Below are 13815 nucleotides of genomic sequence, written 5' to 3' on the forward strand. Positions count from 1 at the left end.
AAACTCTTGTTCCTAGTTTCCTCTCTCTTTCCCCTTAGGCAGTTGTAGCTTCGTGTCTTCTGGTCTGAAGAAGATTTGGGGAAGGAGGGGTGAAGGAACATGAAGAAACAAAGCAACCAATACTTCAAGCATCATCCCGCTGTGGAAATAACGAGTTGGTGAGAGATTGTCCTAGTGATATGAATGGAACAAGCTCCTTGGCTGGGAAATAGCTTGGTGGGGGATGGGCAAGACTACTTTAGCTAGGTCCTTTGGGAAAGACCTCTCCGAGGTGGAGATATTTGATCTGAGACCCAAAGAATGGAACATGCAAGCCACGTACAAGGTGAAACAGGGGAAGTGGGGGTGAGGGGAGCTCCGGGGAGAGGGAACTGCATGCAGAATGGCCCGAAATAGAGAGCACTTCATGCATTCCAGGAACAAGAAGGAGGCCACTTGAGAGGGGCCAAGGAGGGAAGAAGAGAGTGGGACAATGTGAGACCGGGGAGGCAGGTGGCGGTCTTGAGAACAAGAGGTGTTGAAGACCTTCAAGCAAGGAGGGGAAATGACAAGGTAGGCACTGTAAGAAGATCATTCTGCCAAGGCTCCATAGGAAATGGACGGGAGAGATATAAGAGTAGAAGCAGAAAACCAGTTAGATGGTTTCCACGGTCTAGGTGGCTTGTGTTAGGGCAGTAATGCTGGGAACAGAATGGACTTACTCAGATATAAATTTTATAAGTAACACTGACAAGGCTTGCTGTCGACTGGAAGTGAGGATGAGAGAAAGGGAAGAACTGAGGAGAATGCCACTGGCTCCACCAAACCAGCCAAGCTCATTCCCATCCAGGGGCCTTTGCAGGAGCTGTCCCCTTGCCAGGAAGACTCGCACCTGAGTATTTTGACCTCTCCTTTCTCATCTTCATTTACATGCCATCTCTTCAGAAAGGCTTCCCCCATTTGTCTTCTTTATACACTTATACTATCTGGCATTTTCTTGTCTACTTGCTTAGTGCCCCTCTCTCCCCTAGTGAGTAAGGACTTTGACCGTCTAATTCGCCGCTGCTTTGCCAAGTACCTACAACAGTGTCTGGCACTGGGAAGAATTAGAGAGAGGCTTGTTAAATAAATGAGTTATGATTTCAAAAAAATAATTTAACCCCAACAGCGGGGTTCTGTTTTTTCCTATAAAATACGTCAGAACATTACTCAGATTGGGGAACACTAGATTATAAAAGCCACGGACTCCCTTAAATTATAAGAAGTATGTGTGTGTTGAGAGAGAAAAAGAGATGTGCAGATACACATGCGTCTTTCTGAGAAGGTTCATAGCTTTCTTGAGATTTGCAAATGAGTCTTTGACTTCCAAAAACTCTTGGATTGAAATATTCAGTGTTCTAGAAGCATTAGTGGGCAATACCCTAATTTATTGCTAAACATTTCCACATCATAAGGGCCCTTTCCTCAAATGCTAACTGAAAAGTTTCTTCCCCAGAACCAGCACTGTCCTTCCGCTGAGTAACAGCCAACTGAGGACAAGTCCAGGTGCTCAGAAACAGCAGCACAAGGTGGCCTCTTTTCTGTCTTTTTGCATCTTCTGGAACTACCATCGGCCCAAAATGAGAACAGTGACACCTGCTGGTTTCTTTCTGGAGCTGCCACTTAAAGCACTCCGCTGGTGAAAATTTCAAACATCCCACTCAAACCATATGCTCAGAAGTACAAACTGCTTTCCCTTTCAAACAGAATCTTGAAATGTTCAGTGAGACACACAGTGATAGCATTTCAGACCACAAAAGACGCTGTATGGAATTAAAAGATAAAGGGCAGACGGAGAGAAAAACAGTTGTAACCGCTGCTAATGGTGGCCAAAAACGTTACATGTTTTCAAAGGAAAATCAGTCAGTCTTTTCCTCTATGACGTCTCAGTTTTGTCTGTTTTGTTTTTTTGTTTTGCTTTGTTTTGTTTTAGAAAGCCTTCCTCTAATTTAAGATTATTAGTTCCAAAACATCAATATTATTAATTCCAAAACATTTAGCCCACTGTTTGGTTTGGCTAAATTTTTAGCCCATCTGGAATTATATTATTATCGTTGTTGTTAACATCAGATGGGCTAGGAGGTAGAGCTCCATTTTTTAGGATTAGATGTTGCAGGTGACGAGAAACAAAATAGCAGTGGCTTAAACAAGATAGAGGTTTATTTCTTGGATAAAAATCCAGGTAGATTGTCCAAGCTGGTATGGCGCTCCCACGTGTGAGGGTTCATGTATCGCACGTGCCAGAACCTGACGGCACAAGATGGTGGCGTCCAAGTTTCTGGCAGCAGGAAGGGAAAAACAAGAAGGATGCACAACAGTTTGAACCCCTGGGGAAGTTCCCAGAAGTTACCCTGCGAGACTTGCTTAATTAGCCAGAATTTAGTTACATGGCTCTAAGGGAAGCTGGGAAATGAGTCTTTATTCTGCAAGAGATGAACAGCTAAAAAGGGAGACTGGGGGCAACTAGCAATTCTGCCAGCATGTCCCTTTGACATGTGTGAACGCACCCTTCTCAGCACCCATAGCATCATCGCACCCCTCCCTAAGGAGAGAACCCCAAATACCTATCCTCTTACTGCAGTCAGCTCAAAGTACAAAACATCTGAGGATGCAGTTTTCCTCCTCAGGAACAAATGTGTCTCCTCATTGTCCTGAAACCATAAATTATAAGATGTTACCCACTCCAACACACCCACTACAAAATGGAGTTGTAGGGACCAAATAATCACAATTCGAAAACATAACGAAGTGGAAATTACATATCATCATTGCTTATCAAATACCACTCTGTAGTTAACTTCAGGGTCTCCCTACTCAGGCTATAATGTGAGTTCTTTGGTTAGCCATGGAGCAGCCCTGATTCTGCTCTTTGGGAAGAACTCCTTGTCCATTCTTCACAGGAAGGTTCTTCATTTTCCATTATCCTTCCCAGTTACAACTGGGGTTGTGCAGCTGGCAAAGCTCACCGTAGTTGATTAGGGTGACCACACAGAGCACTTCATCTAGAATGGTACCTGTTCACACCTGCTATCAATGCAAGCATTAAAGCTCCCCTTTCTCTCTCAAAATTACTCTGGTTTGGGTAATAAATTACATAATCACTCCATTCCTAAATTCAATTCACAAGGAACTGAATTCTGCCAACCACATGAGCTTGGAAGAGAACCCCAAGTCTCAGGGGAGATTGCAGCCCAAGACGTCACTTTGATTTCAGCCAGGGGAGACCCTGAACAGAGGACCCAGCTAATATGTGACTGGACTCCTGACCCATGGAAACTGAGATAATGAATTTGCATTGTTTTTAGAGGTTACTTTTGTTAAAATCCCATACACAGAAATAATAAACTAATAAACCTTCTGAAACAATGGGCTTGGGTGGGAAGGCAACACCCTTATTCTCATCTCTGCTGATGGTATCACTCTGAACTTGCAGTCTAAGCATTACAAGCGAGAGAAAACAATCCTGGCAGTTTCAGTGGGCTTGGGAACACTTCAATAATTAGCACAAGACAATCCTTGCAAGATCTGACATCGCGAGAACTCAACTGGGTTCCTCTCAAGCATCTCAGACATAGGAGGGACTACGTGCAGCTCTTAACCCTTTCCTTCCATCTCAGTTTGGAGATTATCTTTAGCCTGAGGGCACAGGTCACCATTCTGAATCTGTCATCTTTCTTATTATTAAAGCCATGTTGGGGCGCCTGAGTGGCTCAGTTAAGAGTCCGACTTTTTTTTTTTTTTAAGATTTTGTCAGAGAGAGAGAGCACAAGCCAGGGGGGAACAGCAGGCAGAGGGAAAAGCAGGCTCCCTGCCAAGCAAGGAGCCCAACGTAGGACTCGATCCCAGAGTCCTGGGATCATGACCAGAGCCAAAGCTTTATCAACTGAGCTACCCAGGCATCCCAAGAGTCCGACTCTTGATTTCTGCTCAGGTCATGATCTCAGAGTTGGGAGATTGAGCCCTGAGTCGGGCTCCGTGCTGGGCATAGCGCCTGCTTAAAATTTCTCTCACCTTCCCCCTTTGCCCCTCCCCTCTCCAATACATTAAAAAAAATAAAGCCATGTAATTCTACTTTCCAAGGTATTTGAGGCAAGAATTTGTTTTGTCATGGCCTAACAAGATCACTAGCTTTCTAGCTTGCAATATTTGTGCCCTACTGAATCCTCCCAGCCAATGGAGCAATATTCCTGTCCTCTAGGGGGTTATCCTTGATTGTCACAAGGATTAGATGTCATTGGCCTTTTGGGCAGAGGTGATAAAAATGCATGAGTGCAGAGTTTGCGCATTGCACTGTACCCAAACATCAGCAGAACCCGGTGATATACGTTGCCTTTAGTCAATGCCACATTTTAGGTTTTGTTACCTGTAAGACCCCACTTCTGGTACCAAATTGTGTATGGAATGAGACGCATAAGTAATTTTAAAAAACACCCCAAAACAGCAGTGGCTTAAATAAGGTACAAATTTATTTCTCAATTAAAGTCCAATTAGGCAGTGCAAGATTGGTAAGACGCTCTCTGTCGTGGGACTCCAGCTTCATAGGATCTGCTTTTCAACTATCTATCGGGCTCAATTATCACATTGTGGGTACTTACTAGACATTAGGAAAATTGTCAACTAAGTGGCAAATACGTTTTCTCCTATGCATGGTTTTTCAACTTTGCTTACAGTAAAGCCATACAGAGAATCTTCATTTTTATGAAGCCAAATATATTAATTTTCATTGTATAGACTGCAAGGTTTGTCTTAGAAACATCTAATACTCTTATTATTCTGAAATTATTTAGAAGTCGTTAGCATGATTTAAGAGCTTTTATAATTTATACCATTAAATCTTTGATCCAATTTTAACTTGGTATGAGGTGTGACGTATGGATCCAAATTTATTTTTTCCAGCTGACTACCCTCTTGTCACACCACCACTTACAGAGTAGATGTTCATCTTTACCCCACTGGTTTGAGATGCTGTCTTTGAAATCAGTACTGAGTGTAACATCTTATGAAATATTTTACTGAGAGAACTGTTTCTTTCCTTTAATATGCTAATGTAATGGATTACTAGATTTGTTAACAAGAAATAATCATTGCATTCCAGTTATAAATCCTAGTTGGTCATAATGCAATATGCTTTGGTTATTACTGTAGTTTAACTTTATGGGGGGGGGGTTCATCAATAGTTTTTTGTGTGTGCTTTTCTTATTTAAGGTTACATATGCCAGGCTCATTAAATGTACTTCCATCTCTTTCTGACATTCAGAATGATATCTATAACACAGAAATGATCTTAATATGAAGAGTCTGATAAAATTCACTATAAAACAACATGGGTCGGGGCGCCTGGGTGGCACAGCGGTTAGGCGTCTGCCTTCGGCTCAGGGCGTGATCCCGGCGTTATGGGATCGAGCCCCACATCAGGCTCCTCCGCTTTGAGCCTGCTTCTTCCTCTCCCACTCCCCCTGCTTGTGTTCCCTCTCTTGCTGGCTGTCTATCTCTGTCAAATAAATAAATAAAATCTTTAAAAAAAAAACAAACATGGGTCTACTGACTTTTTAAAGCGGTATGAGTGAACTTGCTATTCAATTCATTGTGATTATGACCGTTTGCCATTTTTACTTCCGTCCCCTCAGTCACCTTTGTACATACTTCTCTCATACGGAGTCCCAAATTGGCATAAATTGTATACTTCAGTTATAAAATACCAGACATGCCTGCGTACCTATCACCTAGTTTACAAAACGAATTCTTAGTTACAGTTGAATCCCTCTATACTGTTCCCCAATCCCATTCCCCGTCTTCCCCACACACTATGCTGGTTTTTGTAAACTCATTGTTTTATACATACACTGTATATAAATTAGTTTCAGAAGTTAACTTACACTCAAAACTGTACTTACTTTCTGCAACTTGTTCTTTTCTCTCAACATTTATACTATGTTGCTCTATGCAACTCCAGCTCATGAGTTTTTAAAAGCTGTATGCTACCCTAGTGTCAACAAACCACAGTATCTGTATTAATCTCTGTTGCTCATTTAGACTGACTTAAGGTTTTCCCAATACAAGTCTCTGCCATTTGTTTCTCCTTTGTAAAGTCCCAAAATAAGGGGGAAATGAGCACATACGAGAATTTTCCTTTTCAAAAAATTTTTTAAAAATTAAATTTAGCTTTTTCTACATTTGAGATACTTTCAGCATCCTGGAACACTGCATCTCGTATATTTTCCTGGGCATCTAACTTCTACCTAAGAGATCTGTGGCTCCTTGGTATCTCTTTCGCATTCCTTTGGGAAACAAGAGGCAAGCCCTTATTTTCAAGTAGAAATCTGGAAAAGATCTGCATCAGTGTTCATTCAGATTCTGCTAAGTTAGCAAGCTAGCAGCACGAAACTTGAAGCCAAAGAGACAGACAGTGATTTTTACTGTTCAGTCATAATTTCTGGGGGTATCCATTTACTCTTTCAATATTTATTTGGTTTAAAAGCTGGGCATTTCACAAATTTCCCCAAGAAATCATCTCCTAAGACATACCAACCAACTCTGTTTCCTTAACGATCTTCTATTAATCGGAGCTTTAACTTCACAGAGTGAAGATGTTATGAGAATGAGTGGCTGATTTAACATCTGCGATATGTGTATTCTCTAGCCAGTTTGCAGGAAAAAAATCTTTGTTCTCTGGTACAGTCATACTACACAAGAATTAGAAATTGACAGTTTTTAACACTATGTTAAAACTGACATTAAACTAACTACCACAATTTTCTTAGATTATACCAAAAGTAGGGATAAAATGTTCTAGTATCTTATTAGCCATACTCAAGTTTTATAAGAACACTTATTTTTAATTTTACCCTTCCTGTTGACTTCATTTTAGGGTTTATTATTATATATGTCTAACGAATCATGTCATTTTTTCAACTGGATAATGCTAACTGACCCACAACATATCAGAGAGCTCTACAAAAAACCTACTAGCTATATTTTGATGCTTCATTAAGATACAAGAGGATTTCCTGCCTACCTGCTACATACATACTTACAAAAAATATTCCTGTGCTAAAGTAGAGTTTGCACTCATCCTTTCCAGGAAAACTTTCTTAGCTGCCCATTTCTTTAAAAGCTACCTTAGGTAAGTTAGGATTGAAGTTTGTCTTGTAAATACTGTGTTCCCCATAGCACACCTTCCTAAATATGCTCACGATGTACCAAGAGTCCCCTCAAGCCTTAGAGCAGTTGGCAAGCATTCTAATCCATTTCTCCCAGAATGCCTTCAAATGGCATCGCTTTCTATATATTTTGGGATATAAAAAAGTTTAGAGTACCCTTCTATAGACCCATGACTACTTTATAGATTCCTTCAAGAAATACTTTTATATTTTCCGGACTCTACAATGCCTAGAATGGTTCTCTGAACAGTGTGATCAATCTTAAATGATCTGACATTAATTTCTAATACCTATTAGACCTTAAAAGTTTCACTGCTTATTTTAATTTTAATGGAATATTTTGAATATTTTCCAATAGCTGGCACCACTGGCCAATCCTAAGTAAAGCTTTTGTATAATACTCAGAGTATCAAATGTGAAGATGCGTATACAAAGTCATGCCTTTAAAAATTTTTCAGTTTCAAGGACAAAAACGCTACAACTTAGGAATAGCAAGTACATTGTGATGCTGCTTTTAAATAATCTATCCTAGAGAAGTGAAAAGAAATGCACGTTCTTCTTAGGATGTTTCGCAACATATATGCATTACCAAACACCTGTGTTAACTGCTGGCAAAATATGCCTTTATATTTCATACCCATTAGCTGGCAAAGGCACAAACTGATTAACAGCATGGAAGATCTTTTCAAAGGATCTTGCATCATTCCAAAGCTTTTGGTATAACTAAGTAAAAAATGATTTTAACCACAGAAAGTGCCACCCGAATGCTATGGAATTACCTAAAGTTGTCTTTAATTACTTTCCTAAGAATTTCACTTTTCAAGAACATTTTTAATGAACCGGAACTTCCGGAATACCTTTTTTTAAATCCTCCTGTTTCCATTTTAATTTCCAAAATTCCAAATGAAGAAAAGCCTCATGAATATCTGTACCATGTTATTTACTTAACTCATACAAATGTATTATAAATGTGTATCTAGGCGTGGTCTCGAAAAACAGCACTCATGTCAGAATACTTACTTCCACTGTAATTCTTGATTTCAATACTCCACAGCGACCCCAGGCTTCACAGCTGCTTGAACTCCTCTCCCCTCCTACCTCCACCAGTCACTTCTTCAATCCTACTATCATTACAAGTAGGTGTAACTCCTCAAAATCTCAGTTTTAAACACATCACCCTAACCACCATTTCCTACACTGCCAGATCATTCCCTTCCAGTACCCCAACTCCAACCACACCCATAACCCAACGATTGTGCCACACTTTCACTATTCTGCTCCCCTCCTGGCTTCATCCCCCTCCTCCCCTTACCGAGCTTAAGTTCCACAGGCTATCATTACAAGCTTGCCCCCTCTTCCCCTGGTCAGTCAGCCTCTCTTGGCAAAACCACAACCTTGGTTAAATTCAATTCATCTACTCTATGCCTGCACCCATGCAGCTCTACATGCTTAAGAGAGCCATACTCGCTAGTCTCACTGAATTGTCACTAACTTTGAGTTAGGCTTCATTTGATCTGGCTACCAAACCCTGTCGCCCAGGTCCATTCACTCTCCTGCTTTTCCAGCCCAGAGGACCCCTCTAGCTCCTGTCTCCAGTATCTAACTTCTACATGGTATTTCCCCTTGAAACAGAACAGTGAGCTCCTGACCAGCCCTCCCCCCAATTTCTCAACTCCAAAATGTCTCTGACATTTCTCTTTATCTCGTATTCCACAACCAAATTTTGGCATATCTTTTTTATTTTACCTTTACTGCATATCCAGAACTCACTACCTCCATAGCCTATAGCTACCACCTCAGACCAAGCCTGCATTTGTTCTCAACTAGATTACTGCACCAGCCTCCTAACTATACCGCGAATTTTACCCTTGCCTCCACCATACTTCACCTTTAAGTCATCACCTTAAAGACAAATGCATGTATTTTCAAGATTGCATTCTAGGCCATAAAACAGCCAAAGTAACTGACCTTAAGGGGATAAAAACCCATGATAGTCCAACTGATACGATGGAGCCAGCCAATTAAGGATTCACCTAGTATTTAGTTCAGAATCACCCAAGACTTTTGAAAATGTCTTTTAAAAAAGGAAAGAGATAATTAACATTGCGAATTCATTTTCTTCAGAAATCCCAATATGGCAAAACTAGAGAAAACGATTTAACCAAACTAGAGAAAACGATTTAACCCAAACTATCAAATTTCATATTAAATTCTCAATGTTTTCAAAGCCCAACTCTGATTTTTAAAAAGAAATTAAATAACATGCTTTCACTGAGAAAACTTTTAAATTCTATACGGTTCAAGCTAATGAAATATTTTATTGTACATAATAAAAGTGGTATTTTTAAAAAAACACTTCCAGGCCCAGACATCTCCAAAAGTATGTGAGGAAAGGATTCCACTGGAGTATAATAAGCAATACTCGACTGAATGAAACCATAAATCCACCCCCACTCTCTATAGTAAATACTAACATTCACCACAGGTTTGAAATTCCTGTAGCATCAGTAAATGTATATTTTAAAATATTACAAACATGCTTATGATGCATAGGAAGATGGAAAAATTTAGACTATAATGCACACCATATGTACTCCCAGCTTTTCTAATTTACAGCCAGTTAAGAATCACAATATCCAAAGAAAGTATTTTAAAATAGTATACGACTCACTGATAAGTGATATTCTACTCAAATAAATAGGAAAATTTTCATTTTAATGTCACACTGAATTTCAGTACTTTTCAATTCAAGAAAAGAAATAAACTGAGACATGGTCATGAGTTCAGGATTATATATATTACAATTTGCCTTGTTATAATACATTTGTGGCTTATGATAAAAATAACTCAGGGACATATGGAGTTTAAGCTAATTTGCGTCACAAGAAAAAAGCATTAATGCATTTCTGAAATAAGTATTTTCATTTAATTTCAGAATCTCAAAACAGCATTAGACCTTGGCCTTGTTTAAAAAAAGTTTAGTTAAACACTAAGCTAGCTAAATAACCTTCTTGAAAGGTTCAAACACAATTGATATAGAAAATGCTTTCCCTCTAATCTCAATCTTACATAAATGGAAGAGGTGAGGGGGAAAAGGTAGACAATTTCTTTAGCAGCATATATGGCTAAATCCATCAACCACCTTAAACTAGAATGTCCATTATTGACCCCATTAAAAAGAACTGGGCAAATATCAAAAGTTACCCACTTCATAAACCAAAAGACAACAATTTAAGGGTTACGATAAGTAAAATATTTCTGAAACACTTCAAAAACTTTTAACATTAAACTAGAGGCATCGCCTCTTAATTATAAGAAAGAAAGGTATAACAGAAAGTAAAAGACATTTAAACTAAACTGATTTTCAATCTTCTTTGAACAAAAGAAATGAAAAATAATGGTTGATTAGCTAAGCTTTGTGCTCTAACCAAACTAATTAATTACAGTGATTTTAAATGGCAACAGCCCATCTGACTGGGTAGCTTGACAGTTCTGAATACTTTTGCAATGATTTTTTTTTTAACGCAAAGACATTAAAATGATCCGGTCATGCAATGTTCATCTTATGCATTCTGCATCTCTTTGCCAATCTTGTAGCTAAGGATCTTGTTCCAGTCAATCTTGGTGCGTGTAACTGGCAATTGTCGACGTAAGGCTTTGAAAGTAGTGTCTGACATTGTCTGGTAATTCTCGCTGATGGCGGTCTATGAAAAACAGTAGTTAAAAGTTTGAATAAAAGGAAGAGAACAATTTATAAAGCACACAGATGTTTTAGAAAAACCTTTATTTAACCAGCCTATTTCAGTTTCTAAAAAGTAAAAAAAAAAAAAAAAAAAAAGTCTAATAAAAACCCCAATGTGGTTTTAAAAACTTTAAAAGCAGCTAAGAGGGCCACCTGGGTGGCTCAGTCAGTTAAGCATTTGACTCTTGATCTCGGCTCAAGTCTGGATTTCATGGTCGTGAGTTCAAGAGTCACGTACTCTACCGACTTAGCCAGCCAAGCGCCCCTACAAGGAAAAGCCTATAATCATTTTGAATAATTAAATTTAATGAAATGAAATTGCAAATTAGATTTAATATTTGCATATTCTCATTTTGGATCTATTTTACTATTTCACTCAGAACAATTTTATAAATTATTGTTTCCAAGGAGCATTAATATGGCTAATCCACAAACTAAATATGTAAGTTCAAAAGTATAGTTTAGAAGCTGATAAAACATGTAAAAAATAAGAATATAAGTGAAGTAAGACCTAAACAGATTACACATAATCTAAATACTTTGGGAAATACTTCATAAATTAAAATTTCCAATCAAGAATAAAGTAACCATTTAAAATCTTGGCATGTTGTGACTAACACTCAGAAATTACAGTTGGCTAAAACTGAGTTTTGGTCACATTTTCGTAAGTTTGCCACTGAATTAAAAACAAGCAAATAAACGAAAAAACAACAAAAAAAACCCCTATGTTTTATTATAGTGAAACAAATGAAAAAAATTCAGGCTAAATTCATTATTTAAGGCAAATATAAATCATATGATATTTTTGAAAAACATACCTGGTATTCATTTTCTGCAGCTTCTACAATCTTTATAAATTCTTTTGCTGTTTGCACCTCATTCTGAATAAAAAACAAAACCAAAAGTAAATAGTAATTTAGACTACACTATTTCTTTTAAGTTTTGAATTTTTTTATGAGTATAACTGACAAAGTTACAGTAGTTTCAGCTGAACAACATAGTGATTTAACAAGTTTATGCATTATGCTAAGCTCACAAGTGTAGCTACCATCTGTCAACATACAATGCTATTACAGTATCATTGATTATGTTTCTTATTCTGTGCCTTTTATTCCCATGACTTATTCATTCCATAACTAGAAGCCTGTATTTTCCACTCCACTTCACCATTTTGCCCTTCCCCTCTGGCAACCATCAGTTTGTTCTCTATATTTACATATGCTTTTTGTTTATTCATTTTTTTCTTAATTCCACAGATGAGCGAAATCATGATATCTGACTTTCTCCATCTGACTTATTTCACTTAGTATAATACCCTCTAGGTCCAACCATGTTGTTGCACATAGCAAAAAAAAAAAAAACCCAAAAAACAAAAAACAAAAAAACCCGCATCCTTTTTTAAGGCTGTGTAATATTCCACTGTGTGTGTATAATTGTAAAAACACAGTTGTGTATGTACCCCCCCCCATCTTCCTTATCCATTCGTCCTTTAGTAGATACTTCGATTGCTTCCATATCTTGTCTATTGTAAATAATGTTGCAATAAACATTCCTGTATCTTTTCTAATTAGTGTTTTCATTCTCTTTGGGTAAATATCCAGCAGTGAAATTATTGAATCATATGGTATTCCTATTTTTAAGATTCTCAGGAACGTCCATACCATTTTCCACAGTGGGTATACTAGTTTGCATTCCTACCAACAATGAATGAGGGTTCCTTTTCCTCCACATCCTTGCCAACACTAATTATTTCTTGTCTTTTTGATTTTAGCATCCTGACAGGTGAAAGGTGATATATCATTGTGGTATTGATTTGCATTTCCCTGATGATTAGTGATGCTGAGAATCTCTTCATGTGTCTGTTGGCTATCTGTATGTCTTCTTTAAAAAAGATGTCTGTTCAGGTCCTCTACCCATTTTTTAATCAGACTGTTTATTTTCTTGCTGCTGAATTGTCTAAGTTTTTTTTTTTTTTTTTTAGATTATATTTATTTATTGACAGAGAAGGAGAGAGAGCACAAGTAGGGGGAGCAGCAGGCAGAGGGAGAGGGAGAAGCAGGTTCCTCACTAAGGAGGGAAGCCTGATGTGGGGCTCGATCCCAGGACCCTGGGATCATGACCTGAGCTGAAGGCAGATGCTTAACCAGCTGAACCACCCAGGCGCCCCCTTCTTTATTTATTTTGGATATTAACTCCTAATCAAATGTATCATTTGCAAATATCTTCTGCCATTCAGTAGGTTCCCTTTTTGTTTTGTTGCTGGTTTCCTTCGCTGTACAAAACCTTTTTATCTGATGTAGTCCCAGTAATTTATTTTGCCTTAGGACACATACTTTGAAAAATATTCCTACTGCCAAGGTCAAAAAAATTAATGATTGTGTTCTCTTCTAGGATTTTTATGGTTTCAGGCTTCACATTTAGGTCTTTAATCCATTTTGAGTTTACTTTTGTGTACACCACTTTTATTTTTAAATAAGTGTGTCAATATATGTATAGTTAATGCTTTACTGTAGTTTAATAAATAACATAAAAATTATGACAAAGTGAAAATATTATAAGATCAGTTATTCTAAGCCCAAGGGCAAAAATATTTTAAAAGTCTACAGAATGAGCCTGGTTCCACTGTTTAAGGAAAGCAAAGTCTTAAAAATCCATATTGATGAAAAATTCAATTATAACACTTAACATGAATTCAACAATCTTTACAGGTAAGAAGTTAGTCATAAATTTCTAATTAATGCCTGTATCTAAACATTATCAACAGTATTTACCACCATAACTACATTTTAAAAACATTAAGAAAAGCTTATCTTAAAGTTTAAACTAAATTTATTGTAGTGTCTAAATATTTTCTGGAAAAATTTTAATATTCCAATATATGGATTTCTTTGCTTT

General features: G+C 37.8%; 1 protein-coding gene across 1 annotated transcript in view; it reads right to left on the reverse strand.

Moving 5' to 3' along the window:
- Nucleotides 1–10496: 10496 nt before the first annotated feature.
- Nucleotides 10497–13815, reverse strand: part of CAPZA2 (capping actin protein of muscle Z-line subunit alpha 2) — a 57070-nt gene continuing 53751 nt past the window's right edge. The window contains exons 9-10 of the mRNA XM_045792791.2: nt 11739–11801; nt 10497–10882 (exon numbers count right to left, since the gene is read on the reverse strand). Of these exons, the coding sequence (XP_045648747.1) occupies nt 10742–10882; nt 11739–11801 (204 nt within the window). The 3' untranslated portion in view covers nt 10497–10741. The remainder of the gene's footprint in view (nt 10883–11738; nt 11802–13815) is intronic.

This window comes from Ursus americanus, chromosome 3 (genome assembly GCF_024610735.1).
Source record: "Ursus americanus isolate L20-20 chromosome 3, mUrsAme1.1.p, whole genome shotgun sequence".
In the NCBI taxonomy this organism is placed as follows: domain Eukaryota; kingdom Metazoa; phylum Chordata; class Mammalia; order Carnivora; family Ursidae; genus Ursus; species Ursus americanus.